At 32.6% G+C, this 27,231-nt stretch overlaps 3 protein-coding genes across 3 annotated transcripts; all 3 read right to left on the bottom strand.

The window, feature by feature from the left end:
- Positions 1–2,001: 2,001 nt before the first annotated feature.
- Positions 2,002–5,479, bottom strand: LOC112772660 (uncharacterized). The gene is made up of 11 exons (XM_025817629.3): positions 5,193–5,479; positions 4,905–5,104; positions 4,733–4,793; positions 4,511–4,559; positions 4,177–4,231; positions 4,011–4,098; positions 3,670–3,788; positions 3,201–3,326; positions 2,959–3,052; positions 2,598–2,752; positions 2,002–2,328 (listed from the first exon to the last, which is right to left on the bottom strand). The coding sequence occupies exons 1-11, from the start codon at positions 5,338–5,340 to the stop codon at positions 2,269–2,271; spliced, it is 1,155 nt and encodes a 384-aa protein (XP_025673414.1). The 5' UTR covers positions 5,341–5,479; the 3' UTR covers positions 2,002–2,268.
- A 6,372-nt stretch (positions 5,480–11,851) lies between these two features.
- LOC112772601 (uncharacterized) lies at positions 11,852–15,286 on the bottom strand. The gene is made up of 10 exons (XM_025817567.3): positions 14,879–15,286; positions 14,543–14,667; positions 14,271–14,383; positions 13,987–14,189; positions 13,599–13,883; positions 13,464–13,522; positions 13,260–13,296; positions 13,097–13,168; positions 12,863–13,013; positions 11,852–12,766 (listed from the first exon to the last, which is right to left on the bottom strand). The coding sequence occupies exons 2-10, from the start codon at positions 14,649–14,651 to the stop codon at positions 12,209–12,211; spliced, it is 1,587 nt and encodes a 528-aa protein (XP_025673352.1). The 5' UTR covers positions 14,652–14,667; positions 14,879–15,286; the 3' UTR covers positions 11,852–12,208.
- Positions 15,287–20,887: 5,601 nt separating this feature from the next.
- Positions 20,888–24,661, bottom strand: LOC112771849 (uncharacterized). Its single transcript, XM_025816668.2, has 7 exons — positions 23,999–24,661; positions 23,572–23,671; positions 22,961–23,026; positions 22,170–22,284; positions 21,917–21,999; positions 21,560–21,621; positions 20,888–21,448 (listed from the first exon to the last, which is right to left on the bottom strand). Exons 1-7 carry the CDS (start codon positions 24,172–24,174, stop codon positions 21,337–21,339), a joined length of 714 nt encoding a protein of 237 aa, XP_025672453.1. The 5' UTR covers positions 24,175–24,661; the 3' UTR covers positions 20,888–21,336.
- Positions 24,662–27,231: the final 2,570 nt, after the last annotated feature.

Below are 27,231 nucleotides of genomic sequence, written 5' to 3'. Positions count from 1 at the left end.
TGTCTACTATACAAATAAAGTTTGTGTCACCACATTTTTATGGGACTATACTTCTTGACATGATTTTTCAACAAAAAATTAGGATGTTGCTTCTAATTATCATCATAATAAATATATAGCTAAATCTGACAATTGCATGCGTAGTATTGACGATATAACTTCGTCAATTTTATTTCATTTTCATTATAAATAAACACACACTACTAACAAAATGAGAAACTGCCTCAGTGGTCACAGAATCCGTTCTTCTAATAAGGCTCGGAAGATACGTTAAAAAAAACTCATCAGTTCATGGCTTCATGCCATTGCCACCCCTTAATCCCACAATAGTTGGTCGCAGTCATGCATGCAAACGGATGAACTACGACTAATCCGTCGCAGATCTAAATTCTATTTAAAGATCTGCCGCTGGAAAATGGATTGCTGCATGCACAAAGCAAGATTCGAACTCTAACACTTGGTTAAACGGATGAGTGAATTAACCACTCGACCAAATCAAGTTGATTCTATTTTATTTGTAATTTCATACTGTAGTTTTGTACTATTATTCATTTATTTGTATTTAGATATATCCACTGGTGGTTGAATATAACGTTGTAGAAAATGAAATGTGCACAGAAATGCAGATACTGAGAGACATGAAGTTTCTTAAACTGAGAAAATGGGACAAGAAATTTGGGGGCACATGCCTTGTTTCACAGATATTAATTAGTAAATGATAATAGAATAGAAACAACCACCAAGTAGCACTCTCAGGCTGACACTACCTGCCACCACTAACTGTCTCTGCCAAGTATAGAAAATTGAGAATTTTCGTAAAATAAATAAAATATAAAATTGTAGCAAAATTTAAATCTTAATAAAACTCTCTAATTAAGTAAAGTTTTATAAATTGATTTAGTCATTTAAAATTGAAATATCAAAAAATTTTAAGAATTAAATTGAGATTCTTTTCTGTTCTTTATCTTAGTAGCACACACATTAAAATAATTCTTACCATTCTAAGCTTCCTCTGTAGTTCTCTTTCCAAGATCACTGGTAGTGGTGTACCTATGTATTCATTCAAGAATTCCTAGAATAATAGCAGGATTTAATAAATGTATATAGTTAACTGACATCATCATGTACTAATAAATAAAAAGACTTTGTTGTTGTTTTCTCTCAGATTTTATATTTGGTATCTCTCTGTTTTTTGTTCACTCCTAGGAATCTACAATTTCAACATGTTGAAATAGAATATATATATAGCAAACAACTCTGCAATCTTTAAAGAATATGAGAATTAATCAGAACAAGGTTTAGTATTCTCCCAAGTTGCCTCCAGATCAGAATACAAACCGTTCAACCCAATAGAACACTACTCATTGCAGTGGCAGGCCAAGGTTCAAGCTAAGCTGTGGTGGTGCTGGCACACATGCATGCATGCTATCATCATCCTCAACCACAACAGCTTGCACCAAAATAGCTAGCTAGCTAGATTATACTACTATATAAATCCAAGAAAACATTATTATTTGTAAATGTAAATGCATTACAACATATGGTGATGCATTGCATTGAGACTATCGCCTCCTTTAGGTATATATTAAAGAAAACAAATGATAGATACCACTGTCGGCTGTGCCCTCTATCAAGATTCATTCACTTTAAAAATATTATAAGGACAAATTATAGGGAAAAGGAAAAAGAGGAGGAAGATGTTAGAACTTATATATAAAGCCAAAGAATCTCATTCTTTGCATGCTTAATTTTAAGGGAAAAAAGGACGTTTCCACTTGTTTTCCTCACACAAGTGTTTGCAAATACACCAAAGAGGTTTGCGTGGTACACCATAATATGAGTTGTATACTATTTTGGGGTTATAGAAAGAAACAAAGAACTAGCTAGGTAGTGATCCATATATTGCATAGGGAAATCCATACTAAGATTTAAGAAAAAGAAAATGACAACAATTAGTGACAAAACAAAATAGGAAGAACCGAACAAGTCAACAAGCAAAAGGATGAGAAATATTTTGTATATTGAATTGACATACACTCTTTTATCATTAGATAGAGTCAGACTCATTATCCCATGTGGTTACCACACATTCCATTGAATGGTAAGAGATATGTGTCTGCTCGGTTTAAAAGACAGAATGAGTATAAGTAACAAATTTATATACACTAAAAAAAACTTTACCATCAGTTAAGGCCCCATATTTGTACTTTCAAATACCCATAACTATCCATCAACACTTTCGATTTCGAAGCTTTAATTGTTGCAGAACTAGTGTTTCCATCCTTTTGAGTGACCATCTTCCATGTAGGGCTCTAAAAATCCAATAAACTGAAAAGGTTGGAGGCACAAAAAAGAAGGGTTGAGAAAAATTATTTCAATGGACAATTCTATTTGTTACCAAGGCTAAAGAAAAATAAATCTTGCAAGTTGAAAACAGAAAAAGCTTTTCTCCAGGCTAAAACCTTATCCGCAGCTAGGGAAGGATGAGTATAAAGAAAGTTAACTTGAGTCTTAAGTTATGCAGAAAAGACACCATACTATGTTTGAACGTGCGACGGAAGCAAATGAAAAACAGAGTTTAACGATTACCCACATACCTTGCTTCCATCTTCTGTCCATCGTGCGCCATATCCTTCAGCAACCCTTATTTCGAACACGGTTCCATGCGGCGGGACAACATGCATATTCACCCAACAACAATGTGCTATTAGGCGCTTAATTACATCCATTGCAAGTCTATTCTTATTAGAATCTGCAACGAGTGGTTACAAATACAAGAATTAGTAAAACCAATGCAATCAACTTGTTAGACACACTATTAATCAATAGCATTTTCGTCAACATATTAAAATAACATGCAGAGAAACATAGAAAGCAAAGCGCAAAACGGAAATTGCAAAGCAATTATTATTGCAAATCTATTGAAAAGTTTCTGAAAAAGGGAAAAATATTCCTTACCACCTCCATCCAGGGACCCCCAATAACCACTGCTACTCCTACAAGCATGTTTGGCCAATGCACGAGCTCCAAGAGTTAAGGAACTACCTTCAACCTTAAGCAGTCAAGCCAACAAAAGGTATAATTTAGTTTCAAAGTACACAGATTTTTCACTGCATCATATTAGCTAAACAAACTCACCATCAAACAGAGACTAATGAAACCTCGAAAAAAAAAAAGTATGAATGAAGTCACTTTCTTACATCTGGATTGCATAGCAAACTAAATGATGCTAATAGAGTTGATCTTGGTGGTGGAAGCGCATCTGGAATTGTCCCTGCTGTATGCATCAACCCTAGAAGGCCTTGAACACCTTCATAACTTAATTCCTATATAAGATGAAAACAGCACAAGGGTCAGGGCACTTATGTAAGTAAATAGCCATTTACCAAAGCAAACATTTATGACTGCATATGATAACTTCAAGGAAAGAAAATGCAGGACACTTAAGAGGGAGAATATGGGGTAAAGCAAAAAATATATATGTGATTTTAATTCCAATAGGAAATAACATAGTTCTTACTTCTTAAGGTCTAACTCCACTTTCATTGCAGTACATTATTATCAAATAAAAGGCAGAACATGCACAGTAACATAATTGTAGAGGGTTCTTAGATGATGATTCTAAGATTGCAGATCAGTTGCAGTGGTTTTACAGGAGAGTGAACTCACAGAGAATAAATTGGCCAAAGGAATGTATGGTTGAAGGGTATGTTTTGAAACACCAATTGCAAGAACACCATTTGACTTTTCCTTCTCTTCTGTGTAAAACCTCCGGTAGATTTCTACTCCTGCAATGCTATGCAAGCTTTATTCTGGGGTTATCAGTATAAAATCTGGAAATGACTTAGACATCAATGTAACTGAGGCTTCTTTCATCTTAAGAACTTTTTGGCTGCATAATTACAGGGAAGGAAGAAATTAGCAACTCAAACTAGCTTAGTTCACTTTGATTCTTCATTTTGAATCAATTAATCATCCTGCTATAGATACTAATACAATATCTCCAGTACCTTTTTCAACACTGTCAACACCTGGAAGAACTTTCCCGAGGTTTTCTGTCTCCAACATGTCAGCAAAGGTAGGATACCAACGTATTCCCTACATATTGATTATGTTAAGAAGCAGAGCAACCGCATTACAGAAAGATCCTCCACTAATAACAAAACTAGTCATTACCTGAACTTCAAACACGACAGATTTGTTTACCAGAATCAGGTTTCCTAGTCCAATCCTGGAAAGGGAAAACCAAATATTCCAAAAATTAAAAGGAAATATGAATAGAAGTGAAATGGGCAACATGTAACTCATAGTAATCCAATAGCCAACTATTAAGAGAAAATACAATCCAAGAATCAAGTAACAAGATACTATGCATCCATGGTAAGACAACTTTTTTGTTACATTGGAAGGACAAGCATAACACCTAAGTTTCTAAGACTTATTGGAATATAAATTTGCATACAACCTCATTGGCATATCACATATCTTTAAAATTGTAAAACATTGAAACCTGCTGTATTTGCCGCCGGCGCACCTCCCTTCAACTGTTTTCAGGCCATCTGCAGTCAATAACTACATCATAATTCCTAAGACTTCATAAAAGAAATAGGACTCTACCGCATTACTTCAAAGCAATTCATTCTAAGCAATAGAGAATTTTTCTACCTATCAACATGGCTTGGGAAAAAAACAAATGCTTTAGCAGTGATTACAGAGTGATAGAACTTTCTACCTTTGAGCTGTGAGAAAAATGGTTCTTGAACATGGATTTCAAAAGAGAGACTCTTCAAAATCTGTTGAAACAAAATGTTAATACACTATTTAAGATCTGTTGCAACTAGCTTCAATCAAAAGACAAATAGAAAGAAGCAAATAGAGGCATCAAATGTTTAAGTTCATTTTACATTCAGTATCTCAGATATCTTATCCAAAATCAATTTGTGCCACTCGGAATGCTTCTTCTGCACGGAAGCATTATCAATTTCATTAGTCACCGATGAATTGCATGATCCTGTCCAGAAAAACGTTTGAGAATCCATGCATTTCAAGAGAACTAATGCTAGACGCTTGTACAATGGATACAGTGGCACTCCTTCCAACAAATCTGCACACAAACACAAGCATGTAGTGTAAGTAGGAGGACAAAAATGGAAACTTTTTTTTTCAATCGAGAGTGATATAAATAGTTGTACCGAGTGAAGAAGATGGTTGTGTGGGATCATCTTTGAGAAGGGTGGAGCAGAATTCAGTGGAAAGGGCAATATGGTAATTCTGAGAGTTGGAGAGAGTGAACTTCACGAGCTCCTCTAAACAATCGCTTCCACACTTCTCCATTTTCATTTCACAATCAAACTTCAAACCCTAATCAAGTCAACGCATCTTAACGATTTTTGCACCTTGGCCCAAAATACCTAAAATATAATTTTGATTAAAGTCAGTGACAATGAGTATGAAAAAGATATAGTTTTAGACTTTGAGTATGGAAATTTATTATCTTTTAAGTTTTTATATAAATTTTATTAACTGTTCATTATTTATTACGTATTTTATCAAAATAGATGAAGTTTCATTCCAAAAGTTATTATCTACTAATTTACATGACAATCTTTTATAAATAAACATATCACAGTAGATAAATAATATATATAAGTATCCATTAATTGATGGAAAGATATCATGTACCATTTACCATCATGGAAAGTCAAATTAATACTTTTTGTTCTTTAAAGCTAATTAGTTCAAGTTCGAGCCAATGAGTAATAGCTCAAATGGTATAGTCTCTCCATACTCAATTAAGAGGTTGTGGGTTCGAGTCTTCTATCTTTGATAAAAAAAAAATTAGTTCAAGTTCGAAATTTTTAAGAGTTTAATCGTCGTTTTATTTTTTTATTATTTTTGTTGTATCTTTATAAAAAAATAAAAAATAGGCAAATAATAAAAATATAAATTATAAGTACCCTGATAATTTATTTGTATATTATTTTTGCCAATTTATGTGTAAATTTGTGTAATATAAATGTAAATTCAATAATACTAGAGAACCAATAATATATCTGCAAAAAATCAGTCAAATATTTTTGGGTTGAGACCCAAAAGCCCAATTCACTTCAGCATCACCCCAAAATTGATCCAGAGTATACAAAAATCACCCTCCTAAAAACCCTACCTTTGCTTTCACCGTTTTACCACACAGAAATTTGAAAATTATCTACACCCGCACCATGCTTCCGGGAACATCGCGCAACCCTCTTCCCTCTCTTCTCCGGACGCTGCGACGCTACTCCGAGCCTCTCCGTGCATTGCGCCTCCACGCACGGTACCAGAGCCACGCGACTCTGGCACTGCATGCGTGTTTTACCGGCGCCACTGAAGCCTCCTGGTGCAGTTGCGCCGTCCGCCAGTGGACCTCCACTTCTCCAGCCTGGAATCCTCCCTTCGTCTCACTAATTGGCAAGTATGGTAAATGTTTTCTCTGATTTCCTATGCATATTTTGAAAAGAGATTTGGACATGGTTTTGTTGTATTGGTTCCGGTGAATTTTAATTGAATGGATGTTTTTTCTATGTTGTATAGCTCAGGTAATATAATCTTGGTGCATCACTGGCCCTTGTCAAAAATATCAGCTGCATGTTTTCCTGTTTTTGGAGTTTCACAAAAGCCTGATCACAGGTAGGTATGTTTTTTGTTTACTAACTGGATTTGGGTATGTTCTAATTATATGAAACTCCAGCGAGAAAGTTTGATTTTATGATTAAGATTTGTACGAGGTTTTACACAAAATTTGTTTGGAGTTTGTAAGTTACCAAGAACATAAAATTAGAACTTTGATAAATTGTGATTTGTAATCTATGCTTAGGTTCAGCAACTATGGTTATAAGATTAGTTATTCACTATTTTCTCATTATAGGTATGCACGTGTTGCAAGACTATATATTGTTAGCGTCCTAATTTGTTAACAATTATGATCAATTACTGTTAATTAATTTTGTACCTGAACTGCATCTAAGAGCTGGTGGAGGTACTCTATAGCTGTTTTATTTATTTTTATTCCTTGATGATTTTGAAGAGCAAAAAAGATATCCCCCAAGTTTAATTTCTCTAAAACTTTTCGAAAACATCTCAATCAAAAGGTAAACTTCACCTATTTTTTATTGTTTTGTTTCTTTGCCGGTTTTGCATTGTTATGGCATGAAGTTGCTTGAGACATGTTGCTATATACGCCTAAATGAAAAACCTTTGGAAGAAGTTATGTTATGACATGTGTTATTATAGACTAATAGGTTATTTTTGCATATTTGCTAATTGGTTGTACTTTAAAAAGGTTTTTAAAGGACTGTCCCTGGGATGTTAATGATAAATTATTAATAGAATTCATTGAAACAAATAGATAAAATTAGTAAAAAGATTGGAGGTTGATTTTCTCACCCAATTATTCTATTTTGCTTTCTCAAATTGGTCCGCTTATTAATAAGTATTCCTTGAAGTAATTAGCAGCGAGTCCTCCTATACAAATATAGTTGCAAATCACTGCCATGCTCTTGGTTAAGCAGTGTTTTTTTTTTTTTCGAATTCACAGGGAGTAAGAGACGTACTTCACCGGTAATTACGATATTTTTCTAATTGAACTGGGTCTAAACTGAATTTGTCAACCTCCAGCAAGAAAATTCGATTTTTTTGGTTAAGATTTGTTGGTGGTTTTACAACATCTATTGGAGTTTATTAGTTACCTAGAACATAAAATTTGAAATTGTTTATTCCTGTGTTGTAATCTATGCTTAGCTTCAAGAACTATGGTTGTAGTCGATGTGGTTTACATTTGCTATTTTGTTGGATGTTGTTTAATTGCTATAACTAGCGAATGGATGATTCTGTAATTAGAAAGCCAAAGAGGTTGTTATTGGAAATTGGGTTTTGCTATATTGACTTCAATTGGTGATTGATTGTTGCTGTTCTCTTAACTGTGTTATGGATTTTGGATGGCGAAATTATAGTAAATGTTGGCTGATTTGTTTCCTATGATGTTTGTTGGCAGTATCCGTTAAAGGATTAGGGGTTGTTTCTTGTGAGACTGCAGCAGGATTGATTTGCAGAAAAGCCAACCAACATGGGGAAAAAGGTAAAATGATATCTACCATTCGCAGATTTAACATTCCACATTATCTTATGTGTGACTTACTGCTAGTGTAACCTCTAACAGAAATTGTTAGAGTCTCGGTGTTCGCCTAGCTACATACATGACATGATGAGCACGCTATCTAAAAACAACTCCGTCGAGAAGCTTGCGGAGATTGATGAGATCGGATTCGGATTCTTGAGGCTTGTTCCAAATTGGTCGGTAAAGCAAGCCATCATGGTTCATCTGGCTGAGTCGTATCAAGTTAAGCAAAGAACTTTTATACTCGACATTGGCAACATCCGCCTCAATGCCGAGTTAATCGGGAAGGTTTTCGGCCTTCCGTCTCGAGGTAAGTTCTGCTATCTTAATTACCTAGTCTTGCATAGGCGTGCTGGCGTAAATATCTTTGGGTATGGATATATGACCATGCAATAACAAATGAACATGTTGTAGTGGATCCATTTCCAGTCCTGGATGACTGTAATCCGTGCCACGTGGCCATCAAAAAGAGGTTCCATAGACGGACAACAACCGAACTCCGGGATTTAGTTTATAGTTGTCCAATGGCCACAGAATCAGATAGGATGGAGTTCAGGAGATATTTCCTACTGGTGGTGATGAAAATGTTCCTGTGCCCCACCACTCAACAGGTACTTTCGCCATGGCACATCTATCCCGTCTTAGATGTTTCTGATCCACGGAGATTCAACTGGCCGTTGGAAACTCTGAAGTGGTTCGACAAGGCAGTCGAGAAGTATAAGCTGAAAGGGAACAAAATGTGTGAAGGCTGCATGTTCGTCATGCTGGTAGGACGCAATGACCATTACTAAATTCAGTATGCCGTTTTTTTATGAAGAACATAACTTGTAGAAAATTAATTTCCTATACGTTAGTTTGGAGAGTTCAGGCTCTAGTACTGTTATTTGTATGATTTATACTGATATGTTGCTGAATTACTTGAATCTTTGTTTACTAATTTTAGATGGTTCAGTGTATGTTTTCATCTGAATGTTTCCTGTCACTAGTTATGTGTCCCTCGATATATACCAGTTGATTGCAAGCCTTATACAATCTTGAACTATATCTGATGCTAACTGTTCAACTTAATAGTATATTCAACTTGATTTTCCGTCATGTATAACAAAACTTGCGCCCATCCTCTGTGTAGATCCTCTATTTTCAGCGGTTGCAATACAGTCTGCTCGACAACTGTCTTGAGCATGAGCCATGGCTCGATGCGTGGGCCTCGGAGAGGCTAGAAAAGAAGGCGTAATATATTCTATCCGAGGTACTCATTTCCCTCTCGTAATCAGTTAATTTATGCAATTATGTAAGTTGAAGCTGCTTATCAGATGACTCAAGATGTTTTTTATGTTTGCTTTTTTGTTGTTTCTAAGTATATTTTTTGTTTGTCAGATGTGCTAGGTAAATGTCGCTGACCCCATGTGTTTGAGATTTTATTTATTTATTATTTATTTTGCTGTTTCTAGTTTCTATTTTGGTGGTGCTTCGGGGTTTTATTAAGATCATTGATTCTCTTCGTTTCTTAAATCAATGGCGCCTTTTGACTAGACAGGGAGAAGGTGAAGACATAAAGGGCCAGTCACCGCAAGCTGCAAGGAGAAAACCGGGAAAAAAAGCACCACAGAAGCGTGGGCAAAAGGATTCGGTGCCGCCAAGGGTAAACACGTTTTAAGGCTTTAGCATGTTAACAAGTTTACTTCGCTATTGTTAATTTGGTTCATGCTATTACTTCAAACAGGGGAGCTCAGTCGGTGGAGAGAGTAGGCAGGTATCAAAGGAAAGACAACCAAGTGGACGCACAACAGCTCCACATCCAACCAGAAGAAGTTCACGGCGCGCCGAAGGATCAAAAACTAGCCCGAGAGTGAGTATACGTTTATTGTTGTGTATGGTTTAAATCATCGACTAGCTTTGCATAAGTTTATTAGGTTCATTTCAATGTACTTGGATATTTCTTTACCCAACATATTCGTTATGCATAAAACAGCCTAGCAAGGGAGCTACGCAAAAAAGGGAGCCTAAAAAGGACCGATCACGTAGGTCCAGCCCAAAACAATCTGAAGAAAAATATCTCCCAATTAGCACAGATGATGATGAGGAGAATGAGCCTCTTGCTAAGAGAATTTGTCGACTGTATAACCAGGGAGTTGACCAACAAAAACCAAGTGCCGATTCACCGAAGGCAACCTCAATCAGGATAACGTTCCCAATGAAACACCTGTCTCTAGAGTTCCCGATGCAGGAGCACTCTCCGTTGCGTTAGTGCAACATGAAGAATGGGAGTTCGACGGGCAAGTCTCTTAGGCAAAACTATTTCATTTTGTGGTCTATTTTGCTTGTTAGTGAATTAGGGATTATATCCGTATACAACTGCCTTTTCTCTAACATCGGTTGAGTTTCTTGCAGTAATCCCAATTTCCTGTCGAACCGAGACCCCGAGAGTGAACGAATATGGCAATACTTTGAGCAACTGCAGAACACGAGGCCACTGCAGACCGTGATGTCAGCCACTCCGTCTTGCATGACTCCTAGCCCACCAAGCAAGAAGATTTCACCAGGCATGACTCGGACGGAACAGCAGTCTACCCAATGTACTCCTATGTCCAGCTTTCGCCCTTTCAGCAGTGGATGCACCTTTATAGGAGTACATTGGGTAGACTGCTGTTCCGTCCGAGTCATGCCCGGTGAAATCTTCTTGCTTGGTGGGCTAGGAGTCATGCAAGACGGAGTGGCTGGCATCACGGTTTGCAGTGGCCTCGTGTTCTGCAGTTGCTCAAAGTATTACCATATTCGTTCACTCTCGGGGTCTCGGTTCGACAGGAAATTGGGATTACTGCAAGAAACTCAACCGATGTTAGAGAAAAGGCAGTTGTATACGGATACAATCCCTAATTCACTAACAAGCAAAATAGACCACAAAATGAAATAGTTTTGCCTAAGAGACTTGCCCATCGAACTCCCATTCTTCATGTTGCACTAACACAACGGAGAGTGTTCCTGCATCGGGAACTCTAGAGACAGGTGTTTCATTGGGAGCGTTATCCTGATTGAGGTTGCCTTCGGTGGGATCGGCACTTGGTTTTTGTTGGTCAACTCCCTAGTTATACAATCGGGAACAACACTTGATCCGCGATCGGCGTTGTCACCTTCAATTGCGACTTCTGGATAATGGTGGCACGGACTAGTGGAGGCAATCGGGAAGAAGAATAACGATGGTCAACCGCAACCCAACATGTGGTGGCACGGACCGACGGAATCCAAGAAGGGGTCGGTGCTTGGATGGTTGAATGGAAGAGCTGGGCGCCGCTTGGGATAGAGAGCTTGATTCGGGATACAGCCGCTTGGAAGAGATGGTGAAGAATCGGGATTGTTGGAAGCAGAGTTCCGTGATCCCCGTAACTAATTCTCCAACGTATCATTCAAAATTTTAATTTGGGGGTGAGAAGCAATTAATATCAAATATTATAAATTAAAAATAAATAAAATTAATTAAGATAATTATAAATTAATTAAGTTGTTTACTTTTTGGCTTATCATCTCTTGGTTCCATATACTTTTCCATGTAAATTATACAGTAAACTCATGTGCATATGTGTGTTAAAAAGAACTAATATGTGAAGTAATTCTCTAAGCTTGGAAAATAATAAAAATTTGTTAAAAATTAAAGTATTTGATTTGAATTTCGTTGAGACTAATAGAAAAAAGTGCAACTTCTTGAAGCAAAGGAGATTATAATAATCTTGAACTAGTATTATTTGATGAGTTTGGTACATCTGTATGGTGTTGAGGTATATATAGTATGGGGTTGGTTCCCTCTTTTTTATTTATATCATATATTCTAAATGAAATTTTTACAAAAAATATGTCACAATTTAGTGTAACCTAAAATTCATATCACCAAGGTAACTAAATTCTAAACACCTTTGAGGACTAAAAAGACTGTGTGTATCAGTGTATGTACAATTTGGAAGTTGTTTGCACATTTTGCTTTCTGATATCTTTTCTCTGTTTCTAATCTAAGTATAAATTGTCTTACTGTAGTCGTTTAATCCATGTAGTCGACTCTTTCTAGTGGGATACGACTTTGTTGTTATAGTTGTTATTAACAACTTTAGTGGAGCCTAATTCCAAGTTACTGGGTTGTGTTGCACATTGTGGCTCAACAGAACCATATGAAACATGAGCCTTTAGAGTCCACAGTAGAACCAAAACCAGCATGATCACAGCAACAAGAACCATTCCAGACCACACCATCTTTGCATATCTCTTCAATGGATTGCAGTGTTTGACAAGAATTTCAGAGAATGCATCCTTCACAAGCTGGCATTCCAACAAGTTCTCCATGCTTGGATATACATTTAGTAAGTCCTGAATTGAACTTGTGAATGCTTCAACTCTCACATATTCACTTCCACTTATTATGAAACTGCTTCCACTTTCACTGTCACATGTTCCATCAGAACATGTAAAAGGCTTTAGTACCTTTGCAATGTCTCCTATTCTTATGGTGTTGGCAGGGCAGTTCTGTGGCTGGTATAGATACTCCGGCGGCGCCGAGAAAGGGTTGCAAACATGAACAAGATTTGGATATGATGTTGCCTGCATGCCTGATATGTTTTCATTCACCTGCACAATTACCATAACATGTGACACCAATACTAAAATAGTTACATAGGGATTACTATTAGTGTTGAATCAACATTTGATTGATGCAAATTATACCTTATTTACAAGGTTATAGATTCCAGCACTAACACCAGACAGGACTGATTTTGCTGAGAGCAATTCATCACAAGGAAGTATGGAACTTAAGCTGTTATTGTATGGATTTTCTTGAAAGTTGTCAAGTGCTGTGCAAGCATCACCAGAAAATCTGCAATATGGTGGAACTTTTTTTAGTTAGTTAAGGTTGAGAACTATTGAGAATGAGTAATGCAGATTGGAATTGGAGTTTACTTTTCTAAGAAGAAATAGATCCCAAAGAATATCCAGCATATCACTGTCATCAACCAGCAAAGTGTGATTAACCTGTGAAGAACAAAAGGGTAACACAAAATTTAGATTTTTGACAGATAAATAGCATCTAAGCTTCCAAGAAAATGCAGTTCAGCTTGCTTACAAGTAAAGTGCTCGTCGCAACCTCAGTACTCCGGAAACTGTTCACATAAAAATCCAAACATTTATGAGAATCATGTGTCATATACAAAAATTGCTTGAAGCAAGAGCTACAAAGTAGTCTCTTAGGATTTGAAAATGATGAATTCATCCCACACAATTCAAAAACTTGTATAGGAGAACTAATTATAAACCAAGTGGGACATACCTGACAAAACTGTCACTGCAACCAAGTTGAAGCTCATAATCACAATGGTAATCACAAATCTGCAATTAGAAGCATTCCACTATTATTGCAATGTACTGCATTATTCATAAGAGACAGAGAGGAATGAATTCTTACACAAGTTTCAAGCCCTTGTTGATAAGGCGCCTATTCTTGCTAGCTTCCTTTTCAATATTTGCAGATGCATCATCAAGCCTCTCAGTTGTTGAGTCAAGTCTCACAGAAACCACAGCATTATTGACATTGTCTTCCATCAAGTTACTTTCCATGTCTTTTAATGCTCCTGCTGTGTTGTTTATTGTCTCTGATGCCTCATTTGCTGTCTTTATTATAATTCCAACTGAACTTTCTGCTTCAGAATGGAATCTTGCACTCCCAGCAAGAACAAGCCCAGTTGCAACTCTACAAAATCAAACATCCATGCATACATGAATTGTGGAAAGCCATGGAATTTGTCAAGGAGAGTGAGTTGGCTCGATGTCCGAGGACGAAATGAATAACTTACATGGCTAATATGGTGAGCAATATAGCCAAAGGGATAATTGAAACATCAAAACTCTTGTAAGGAAACACATTCTTCACCCTTTTTGGTTTCTCACTTTTGCCATAGAACTTGGTTGTTACTAACAAACAACCTCCATATAATGTTCCACAAAAAAGGAAGAGGATCCCAATTGCATATCCATAAACTCCTGTGAAGATCACTGACTACAAAACATTAAGGAAGTGTTAACAATATTTCATATATATCATTGGTCTATGAAACTTAGAGTTGAGAAAGATTTATACACTCCAATAGTGCTTGTTGGTGATGTCAAATCCTCCTTTGTACTTTCTTAAATTATCTAAAGGATCCACTCTAACAGTATTATCAAGCTGCCAAATCTGTTCTGGTGCATTATCTGCAACAAATATAGACATAATGTTCCTCATTTTTAGACAATTTTGAAAGACATGGAGAATATGCAACATTAATTATTATTAGTCCTTCAAGTAATACAGCTTTCAATGTGAATAAACACAAAGGTATAAAAGAAAATCTGAAAGAAACCATATATTACCTGATGGAGAATCAGCTGGTGGAAGAACTTGAGCAGCAATTTGTGGTAAAATCAACACCATAATCACTAAAACAGAAACTAGGCCTTTGATTGCATTGGCTACAACCATCTCTTTTAAGAATAATCTGCCAATCATTGTTTTCATATCCGTTAGATAATTTGATATGTCTATACAATCATGTCAGAACCATTAGGTAGAAGGAGTAATGGCTTAGGAAAAAGAAAAAAAAAACATTTGAAGGCTTTCCTTTTTACATAGAATAAGTTGGTTACAAGGAAAGAACATTTGTGACTGTTGTTTAGTGCATGAATGTAGTCTTTTTCAAAGTAACTTACCTCAGAAAGAAACTGAGAGAGAGAAAACCGAAAGTTACTGGAAAATTATTAAACTGTTCCCAAAAACCTGCAAGAATCTCTGCCTAAAATTTTCTCTTTGGAGAAAAAACTTGGCTTGTGGCTTAAATGAACCATAAGACACTCAAAAACCCTCTTTAATCTGCAGAGTTTGCATGTGATGTGAAAACACCCATGTAGCTTTTTTCCCTTCTCAATATTCTCCAAAACTAATAAGTAATAGTGTTATAGAAACCTTTCACACTCTGATCTTTCAAAAATCAATAGGGTGCTTAAAAAGTGTGTATATATATATCTACATATATGTATATATAACATATGAAAACACCTGGAAACTCATCAAGACTACTATTCAAGTGCCAAATTGTTTAATAAAAAGTACAAGAATCCAAATCCAACCTCAACTAGAACACTTTTAAGATTTTTCTGATGCTCTAAATCGTCATTTCTTATCAACTAAAAGACCTTGATGGGTTAGTTGGTTAATTAAATATTAACCAAGATTAGATTTTGCATAGTTTTGGCACAACTTTTTTAATTTATAGTCAACCCCTTGTCAGCAAAATTGAATTTTACTGCTTTAAACTTTAATTGGTGATTAAGAAGAAGAAAAAAATTGCTACCTAAAGTGATAGGTAAGGTTTCAAAACTTGTATAGTAACTTTACTGAAAAAATAAGAATCCAAAAACAGTGTGTCAATGAAATAATATTAGTGATAATAAAATAATATACAAAACCGTGTCAAACACTCTAGTCAGAGGGTTATGTTCTCATTTCTCAGTGTCCAAATTTTCAACCTAAACCACTTCTGATCTGATACATAACAACTACAAAGAAGTCAAAAAAATGTCATTTTTAATTTAAAAAATCCTATGTGTATAAGGTCCTACTTTTTTGAAGGTGGTGCATCTGGTATAATTCACAAACAAAACCATAAATTTTCTTCATTTTTTCCCCTCTTAAAGTCAAATGATGACAAAGGGCTTGACTTTCTCGTCAAGGAAACAAACTAGCTAGTGGAATTAATATGTGGGTAGATATTTTTTTTAAATCCTCATTTTTTTTTAAACTTTAGAATTTAGAGTTAGGATTTAGAATTTAGAATTTATTTTTTAAATTTAATATTTAGGAATTAGAATTTAGAGTAAAAGAATAATTTTAAAAAAGTTGATTGATATTAGTTGAAAAATAGTTGATTTTCTAGTTGAATTCATATTATATATGTAAGTTAATTTCTATGCATTACCTAAATAGAATTGCACAAATATATAATGATTTTTCACCCCCTTTTTTTTTGTGTAATAAGCATATAATCTAGCAGTAGGTGTGAAATCTGTTAGATTTAATTATTCTATCAGTCTTTATAGTTTTTTTAAATTTTTAATTAGATATATATATATATATATATATATATATATATTTTAATTGAATCCCTATATCATATCAAATATTATAATTAAATCCTTACCATGACAAAAATATTAAAATTAATAGAATATTTTGTTAAACAGAACGAATATATCTAATACTTAACTGAATATTTTGTATAATTTAATAGAATATCCGGTTAATTCTAATATTTTTGTCATAGTAAAAATTTAATTGCAAAATCTGATATAATATAAAAATTTAATTAAAAAATATATATAAAAACTTAATTAAAAATTAGATAAAACTATAAAGATCAGCAACATAATTAAATCAATCTGTTATATGATAATATTAATACTATATTATATGGTATGGGTTATTTATGCACGAGGAAATCGAATTAGTTCATTCCATGAATTGCAAATAGCAGCCATTTTCTGCCGCAAAAGTGGAAGGGTATCTATCTAATATATCAAGCAAGTTGCAGCAGCCAGGTTCTATAAAGTAGAAAACTAAAAAAGGCAGACAAATAAATCCCAAAATGATATACATATTATTAAATTAGTTATCCTTTAATAAGGTTCAATGAACAATTACTCATTTTTGGGTCTAATTAATAGTACATATGGTCATGGATCAAACACCTATGCTGACGTGGCATGAGTATTTTGTCAACTTGGACCAACAGGCAACAGTGATTGCCAATTTGACTAGTACGTACGAATCGGTTTGGAACATATTAAATGTCTATTTAATTCATGTTTGTATTAGTATTTTTTTTACTTTTTATTAATTTATATAAAAATTATTAGAAGTTTTAACTTATCTTTTTAATTATTTTTTTATTTTTTAAAGAGATAAAAATTTATATTTTTTATCTTTTTAATGTTTAAAAAAAATTAAATATATTTAAATTTTTATTCATTTAAGTATTAGAAAGATAATTAAAAAAATAAATTAAGTTTTTTAATCATTATTCATATTTTATTATTCTAAAATGATATTATTTGTAGATTTTATTTTTTAATAGATATTTGACTAACTAATTCAAACAATGATTTACAATTAATAGAATTTTAGAAATTAAATATCAATATTTATATAATTTCAAAGAATATAATTTCTTAAACAAAAATACTATTTTTATATCAAAATCAACCACTAAAATGTATAAATATATGTGGTGTTTAACTTATTTTCAATGCATATTTTGTATTTTAACATATATTTTATATTAGTGATTGATTTTAGCATACGCATAATATAGTTGTTTTTTAAAATATTCCGAGAGAAGAGAGATATATGCATACTGGAACCAAAACGCGTTGTGTCAATCTTTTTTGCACTCGAAAAATATAATATAATATAATAATATTATTTGTAGATTTTATTTTTTAATGGATATTTGACTAATTAATTCGATAATACATAAGATGTAAATATTTTATTTAAAAATTATATTAATTAAGGTAGATACACAATAAAAAAAAGATATAAATTAAATTTATTAGGATAATTTAATTTTCATATATTTTTTAAAAAATACTTTCTTAAAATATTACGAGAAGATAGAGGTATACATACACTTTTTAATTTGAATATGGAAGCAAAAGTGGTGTTGGATTCGGATATGGGAAATACAGGTGCTTTACAGCTATGTGGTGTCAGTGGAATAGAACTCGAAAACTATGTGATGTCAATGGAATAGAACTCGGACCATGCGAGTTCTCCATCAGTAAACGGATGGTCCGTTTTCTAGCTTCCAAAATTCATATTTGCCCAACCACAAGTGGGACCATGCGATTTCTTAAGGAAAATTTTAAAATCAAACAACTCGCATGGTCCGATTTGTGTACTCCGAGTTTTTTCAATTTTTAACATAAATCGGACTCTCTGATTTGTGTACTCTGAATTTTTTTCAGCTTTGTAGACACAAATCGAAGGGTCCGATTTGTGTACTCCCACAATTTAAAAAAGAGTGAATACCCCATCCGGCCCCTGACAATTATCTCGAAAGGACAACGAGGCCCCCAAGAAAAAAAAAACACCCAATCCGGCCCCTGATAATTTTTTTGGGGACTGATTAGCCCCTGTGCCAAAATATTTTTTTTGGCACAGGGGCCTCGTTGTCCTTTCGAGGTAATTGTCAGGGGCCGGGTTGGGTTTTTTTTGTCAGGGGCCGGGTTGAGGTTTTTTTTTGTCAGGGGCCTCGTTGTCTTTCGAGGTAATTGTCAGGGGCTGATTTGGGTTTTTCTCTTTAAAAGAACACCAAAAATTACCATATTAAAGTATATCACTCGTTTTGCTTCCATATCAAAATTTTTTAGCCGTATACATACTAGTGTCATAACACTTTATTTCGATATTTTTAACGCAAAAATATTATCTGTAAGATAATATAATGATGTCGGTATCATCGGATTAAATAAATATCATTAAAAGTGATTTTGTTCACTCATGTAGTTTTTTTTAATCAACTATCAAAGATCAATTGTAACTTTTTTTTTTTTAAATGTATTATTTTGAAATAGATAAAAGACTTGTTATAAGATTGCACTTTTATAACCTAGCACACGAATTTTGACCATGCAAGGAAGGTTATTTTTCAAGAAGATAATAAAAGTGATTCCAACCGTGTGCTTTATCAATTTATATTTTGTTCTACTTAAACACCAAGAATTATATAGTTATTGGAATATCTTACTTTAAACGTTTTGATATTTATTAAATGATAACTTTGCCGAAAGCCATAAATTCCATTGCATGTTGCTACGTGAGACCACGCCATTGCTTCCAATTAAACTTCATCTTTCATTAACCGAAAGTAAATGCAAAATAGACTCCATCAAAAGCATTACAAGGAAGGTTCCAACATATTTGAAGTTTAATGTTCAATTGAAAGTGCAAGAAGAGCCGTTGAAAAAGTCAACTAGTTAGAACTTAGAATTAAAACTTTTTACAAGCACCACAAATATGGTGTGTACTACACGTACTCCTGAAATGAAGACTAAATTCCAATCACAATTAACTAGTAATAATCATAATGAAAATGCTTAGTGGGGTAATATCAACCATCAACTCAATATTTGTGGCAAACTTCTTTGTCAAGACAAAGAAAAATAATGGAACAAATCATATTTCACTTGGGAAAACAATGAAATTTAACGTTACCCAGCATATAAAAACAATTATATAGTTCACTATAACTAAAAATTATTTTATCATTATTATTATTAATTGTTTTACAGAAATAGTTAATGTCTTAATGACATAATACCATAACTTCTTGGCTAAGTAACCTAAAACCTAATTCTTATATTTGGCCCCACTCTTAATAATAATATTATTGTATATGTTCATAAAAATATATATACACATGTTGAACAAATAAAAATTTGAAGTCAAATTCCTTTCTTTTACAGAAGTATTTTTAGTATTACTAAACTAATAATTCAATTTGCTAATAAATCATAAATAATATTTATTTTTCGCACAACGATTAAATATTGTGATTGAGTTCAGATTAATGAGGGATTTATGATCCACATAGAATTTGGGTTAATGGGTTTAAACCTGCAAATATGTTTAAAAGTAAAGTATTGTTTTTGTCCCAACATTTGGGATAAGTCTCAAAATTATCCTTAACATTTGAATCGTCCTATTTAAGTTCTTAACGTTTTAAAATTGAAACAATATTGTCCTGCCGTTAGAAATCTGTTAACGGAATTGACGACGAGATAAAATTGAGACGATTTTGAAACGTTAAGGACTTAAATAGAACGAAAACATTGGGGACAAAAATAATATATAAAAAAAATTTTAATTTTAACCTTCACCAATATCAATCTTTTACGGTACATAGTTATTCAATTATTTTTTAATCATATTTAAGTAAATTATACTTAATCACATTACTTTGATTCTAAATAATTTTTTTTTTTATAATTTTACTCTTAAAAGATTTTTACTCATCATGAAATGTTTATAAAATGATTAGAATCACATTATTTTATTGTATATGTATCATTTTTTTCCATAAGTTTATGTACTAGTTATTCTACAAATATTTTATGATGAGTAAACATTTGTAAGACTAAAATTATAAAAAAAAAATTTATTTAGAATAAAATTAATGTGATTAAGTGTAATTTACTTAGATGTGATTAAAAAATAATTGAATAACTATATACAGTAAAAAATTGATTTTATTAAAGGATAAAATTAAAAGTTATTTCTATATATCGTTTTTGTCCCGAACTTGTTTATCCTATTTAAGTCCCTAACGTTTTAAAATCGTCTCAATTTTGTCCCGTCGTCGCCGTCAATTCCGTTAATACGGCAGGACAACATTGAGTCAATTTTAAAACCTTAAGAACTTAAATAGGACGATTCAAACGTTAGGGATAACTTTGAGACTTACCTCCAAACGTTGGGAACAAAAACGATACTTTACTCTGTTTAAAATGAAGTTTAAACTTTAAACTGAATCTTACCCTGTCCAATGCTTACCCTTGTCTAATCTTTAATCAGGTCAAAAAATTATATCTTTATTATCAGTTCAAATGAAAATTGGAAATATGGGATTTGCAGGGGGAGGGGAGAATGCAATCCAATTACACTTGAAGGAAACATACAAGGTAAATACATCTATAATTTAAAACAATATGAACAACATTAAGATCTGCAAACAAAATACCATGGACGATAAATGGAATTATAGCACTACTTATTGATCAATCATCTACTAAATTTAATTGAACTCAATTAATAACAAAAACACTAATAATTCCTATAGTTCCAACTAAGGTTAGAGCCAATAAGAACAAGAGAAAAACAGCCAACATTTGCAAAACAGAATTAACAAAAAAAAATTGAAGACTAGTACAACTTAATTATCAACAATTATTTCATTATATCTCTCCTTTTTCTTTTCTCTTTTTTCCTCCAACTGGTAAATCTTGAGTCAACTTGATTCAGTGATTGGCAGTTATTATCCCGATCAGAGGCAGAATATGAATTGAGTTCCACTGAAGGCAGAAATATGGAAAAAAGGGATGATAAAGTAGCATCATGATTGTGTTGGGAGAGTAGTTCTTGGAAGTATGGAATTCGCTAGATCGTCGTTCACCTTCACAGGAAGAGGCGGCATTTGCTTCATCACTTCTGGCGAATCGTTCAACCTGCCATGAAAATAGAGAAGAAGAAAGCAAGTATTTATACTCGAGTCAAATTAAACTTAAAGAAAATATTAAATAATATAATTTCAAGATATATTAAACAGTATGACTTACTCATTCATGATTTTAAGGATGTTGTCTCTGGTTTGGCAGAAAAGATTGATATTATCTTGTATCTGAAAAGAAAATCGGAAAGAAAAGGAAATTCGAAGTCAGCTGCAAAGAATGGCCTAAGAATGGAAAGGACACCGATAGATGAGAACCCTAGTTTCGTAATAACAAGATATCCCAACTATAGTCATTTCCGCTGTTTTACAAACTCTTAAAAGATTCATGATACTAGATTGTTGAATAAATTAGAACAGTATATGGAAAAAAACAATAACATGAAAGAGAAAATATGCAAATCCTGTTTTTGTTCATGTGGTCATTTTCATAAATTAAAATCGGTCAAAACTGTTATTAACCCACCATAAAAGAAGAAAGATTAGCAGAGATCTGATTCAATGCCTGTGCATTTTGTTCCAATAGCTCGCCAGTGGGACCTCCGATTGCTGCCAAAAGACCAATTCAAATAAGATAAAGCTGCTTGAACATTCAAAAACTACGTAAAGTACATGAGATGCTTCAAAGGTGAAACAAATGCTTATGTTGGAAAGAAGCCTGTAATCACAAACCACACCATCCTAAGCAATGAGACCACTCAGAAGTTACGGAGCCTGACCTGTACAAGGGATACCATCATCATTGTCCATTGTAATCATAGGAGGAGCATACGGGGGAACATTGGAACGAGCAGGAAAGTGAGATGACTTTGCGCCAGCATCTGAAACTCTTTCCTGGAAATAAAGATAGATTTTTGCTAAGCATCTAAATTCCCATTGAGAATGAAAAGGGACATAAAGAAAGAAACTACAGTTGTCCAGTATTCTACAAATGATTTAATATTTGTTAAATTTCTGCTTTGTTTTTTGTACACCAAGTGTTGGAAATTGGGGAATAGTGTTTAGGAAAGTAAAAATTAAGCAGCATTTTTATTCAAGAAGAACAACAGTTTTCTAAAGATGTACTATGAATGAATGTCACAAAGTTTTGGTTGGATAACTATTGCTCATAACATCATGAAGTGAAATTTATTGGTGTTCACCTTAGCATTCTGGAAAACCAATCAATTATTTCACCAGGACTAAAAAATAAAAATTAAGATCATCAGTTCAAAGTTAAAAACTTGATGAAGATGAAGAACCTTGGTACAAGGGTTGAAGATTATTCTTATTTATTTTCCACTTAGGCTAAGGGAAAAGGGGTTTAAAGTCAACTAAGCAATCAACAAGAGAACATAAAAATAGGTCAGCCCTCAATCCACATGGCACAAGCATACACCAATGCAGAAACGAACAGGTAGACACTAAATAGCGCCTTTAAATGCAAGGACAGGGCAGAATATACATACCACAATAAAACTAATATAACGATTGCAAGAATATTGAAATATTAAATAAATGTTAGTAGTACCTTCTTATCTTTACTTTTCCTCGTCAAATTGTGATCATCCTTCCTTCTTTTGCTATTTTCTTTCTTCTGCAAGAAAGCACACCAAACGTGTTACCAATAAGAGTATGAAGTAACCAAGTTTATTAAGGATGGGTTGCAAAAGGAATAAAAGTTCCTAACACAATTTTAATGAAGGAACCAAATCCATAGTTGATGATTCTATTATACATGAGCACAAAATATCTCCATCAAAAAAAAAAAAAATCATGCAACCATGAAGTAGAACCATAAAGCCTCGAACGCTTCAATGACAATTTTCTAATTCGAATAACAGAAAAGCTGCGTGTACAAGTAAAACTAAGCCAAGTTTCTAACCAAGAGACGAAGAAGAAAAACAAAAAACGAATTGCCACTTGTTTTTGGGGCCGCCGCTTGGCTGGAACTTGGTTAAATTCACTTGTACACCTAGCACCGATATTCTAATAAACAACGAGGAAAATCAGAATCAGCTTCCTCATATGACATGTGATCCAAATGGCTCAATGGTCATGCAATCATATGTAATGATAGAAACATGATCAACCCAGAGGAAATAAAATTGTACAGCATTCCATAGCACAAATGAATCTTACATTCATCCACCTAACTCGCAGCGCAACATCTCGGACGGTCTTGCTTTGTAGTTGAAGGGCTATCTTTGCATACCGCACTATATTTGTTTCCGAGGCATACCTACAAGTAACACATTAAAATTCTCATCAATTCAAAAACTATTCATTTTTCTTTTGTTTTCTCTTCTCTTCTCTTTCCCCGGAATTAAACAAACACCATTTGCTATTCAAGAGCCAGTTACTAAACACTACCACAAGTTCACAAATTGATTTTGATGTGCAATCTAAGTATAAAATGCAATTCAAGCTTGAATAATTAACAGCTCAATTAAATATCATTATTAACAAAAAAATAAAAGTATAAAACATCATTATTTAAGCACAACAAGTCACATATCCCAAATTACACAAAACCCCAATAAAACTACATAACAGAAACTGTACTCACTTGCTGAGTCCATCTTCAAGAATGGCCTGTTCTTCGGGGGTCCAATCGAGAGAGATTCCAGGGTTGTGCTTCATGGCGAGAGCTGAAGCAGAAGCCGAAGCCTCAGGGTTGTTGTTGCCGTTGAGCGAAGAAGAAACATGAGTCTGTTCTTGGTGGTTCCCAGAAGGGTTCGCCATCGATGACAAACCGATAAACCCCGTCAACTTGCTCAATTAACGAAAGCAACTTTTTCACCCGAATCCGATTCAAAGCGTTATCCAAAATTAACGGCTTGTTCCCGCCAATTGCCGCCAGCCGCCGCCACCCACCCAAAAATGAATTCAGAGAGAGGTGTTGATAGTGATAGAGACGATGAAAGGATAAAATAACAGACAGAGAGATAGAGAGAGAGAAAGAGAGGGTTTTGATTTTGAGGTTTGAAGTTTGAAGTTTGAAGGAGGTGGAATTGCAGGGTGTGGAAAATTGAAAAGGGAAAAAGGAGGAAAATTTTGCCTTTTTAAGGAATAGGGATTTTCTGGAATTCCAATTTTGCTTTGCCCCAATGGGTCTACTCTGCAGGATGAAAATCAATGACACTGCTTTCATGGCACCCTCCAATTTACCATTTTGTCCTCTCTTTCTTTCTTTGCCTTATTTTTCTTTCTTCTTTCTTTTCTTTCTTTTTCACAACTATCTTGCTAATAGTAATATGTTAAGGTTACTTTAAGGAATTTAATTTATTGTAAATATAAAATAATTTTACACGTATATTTAGTTATGTAATATTATATTATTAAAAATAATTATTTTTTATATTAATAATATGAATTATTATTTAAAAAAATAGATGTAATTATATAATTATGTAAAATATTTTATATTGTATATCAGTATATTAAAATTAAACTATAATTTAAGACATAAATATTAAATTTTTTAAATAAATAAATTTATTAAAAATACATTAAAATTTTAAAATTCTTTCGTTTTTTAACATAAAGGTTTTTGTATTTTTAATTCTATTAAATTATTTAACAAAACTTTTTAGCAATATATATTATTTGAACATAAAAAAATGTGACTATTTATTTGTACAATAACTTTTTATTAATTTAATGTCACAATTAAAGTTTGTAACCAAAATTCCAAAAGAGCAAGATTTCTAACCACCTAAACAATGTCAATTAATCTATTTTCAATTGACAATTTAGAGTAAAACATAATTGGAAATTGCCACCTTTAGTCCTTTACCACTATGAAGAGAAGTTCAAAAATCTTATCATATTGCATGGTTGAGTTGAATGTGTTTTATATTATAATTAATATTTATAAAAAGAATGTAAAGAATAATAATATATTGCACCGAATTACTACCTCATCGAGTTTGATTTTATGAAATTTAATAAACAAAATCAATAACTGTTAAGTTTAAAATGTCATAATCTCTCTATTCTTATTCCTAATTTAAAAAAAAATAATTTCAATCGGATTTTACTCAAACTAATTCGATGACTCAAACCAATCCAAAATCATTTAAATTGCATGGTATAACTATAATTATTGATCCAATACTAATCATCCAGATTATAGGTACCATGTCCATATTGGTACAAAATCTAAAAACCAAAATGATTATTACAGTTTTTTTTTTAATAATTATATAATAATCAAAATTAATCCTTTAGCCCTTGCCAGCACAATGCTTCAAGAAGTGATTTCATACTACAGCTTTGTTATTATGAACTAACTAACTTGGGCTTAAATTAAGCACAGATTTTCAAACTCAACACAATCGAGGCCAGCGAATATATGTGGATGTTTTACGTAGATTCCTTTCCATTCTTGGATAATATATATCAAATGTTTAATGTTCTAAAAGATAATAGTTACGATATTTAGAGATTCATTTTAAATTTTTAATATACTGAAAATATAAAATATTTTATATAATTATTAAATGATATATGTTTTTAATCATTATTTATATTATAGTTATAAAAAAACATTATTTTTAACAAAAAAATATTAAAGAATTATTAGAATTTATTATTTTTAATTATTATTTTTAAATATTAATTTAATTTTTTTAGTCTAATAATACATATAATAATATATTTTATTCTATATTTTTAAATATTAATAATTAATTAATAGTAAAAGACAATAAATTTTAATAGTAGTCTATTATTACTCTTTTAATAATATAGTATTACATAGTTCAATATTAAGATAAATCTCTTTTACATTTATTTAAATTCGTAATAAAATTTAAAAATTTATATTCGTGCTAGGCCAAATGTTCTAAAGATAACAGTTACGATATTTAGAGATTCATTTTAAATTTTTAATATACTGATCATATAAAATATTAGTCATAAAAATAATTATTTTTAATAAAAAAAAAGTTAAAAAATTATTAGAATTTATTGTTTTTAATTATTATTTTTAATCATCAATATAATTTTTTTAGTCTAATAATATAATAATATATATTATTCTATATTTTTAAATATTAATAACTAATTAATAATAAAAGACATAAATTTTGATAATAATCTATTATTGCTCTTTTAATAATATAATATGAGAAAATCTAGAGGTAAGTACTTTTATTAAAATAAAACCAACACTTAACCAATAAAAGAAAAGTGAGTAATCTTACACTATTAAATATAATCCTACATCATTAAAAATACTAATAATAACTAATTGATGGTTACAAATCACAAAATCGGCTGACCCCTAATACTTCTCAAAAGCCTTAACTAATGTCCTAAGAATATATCTATGTATCTATGTATATATAACTATAAACACACACGCTAACGAACTATAGTTCAAATGACATAATTTTTCCATTCTTACTTAAAAATCCCGGATTCAAGTCTCAACAAAAAAAAAACACGCACACATACACGCCCCAAGTCCAACTAGTTAACTTGTACCACCTTGCTTGATTACTACTCTTCTTAAACATGAGTATAAGACTGTTATGTGTACAAATTACAACACATTTAGAAAAAGCCCCTTTAATTAGCTTTGCTTTTGGTGCTTAAAATGCCTTTATTTTAAACTCGTTTTCTAATTTCTGGGTCTATACCCTTTGCTTGGTCTTTATATGTTTTTTTTTTTTTTCATATATTATATCAACTAATAAAAAATTGTTATATAGTTTATCTATCAACCAACATAATAACATATTGCATACTATACTAAATTAATTTCATTTAATTTTTCCATTTTCGAGTTAATTA

This window comes from Arachis hypogaea, chromosome 18, assembly GCF_003086295.3.
Source record: "Arachis hypogaea cultivar Tifrunner chromosome 18, arahy.Tifrunner.gnm2.J5K5, whole genome shotgun sequence".
In the NCBI taxonomy this organism is placed as follows: domain Eukaryota; kingdom Viridiplantae; phylum Streptophyta; class Magnoliopsida; order Fabales; family Fabaceae; genus Arachis; species Arachis hypogaea.
The sequence above is the reverse complement of the archived record's forward strand: the minus strand, read 5'-3'. Positions and strand labels throughout refer to the sequence as shown.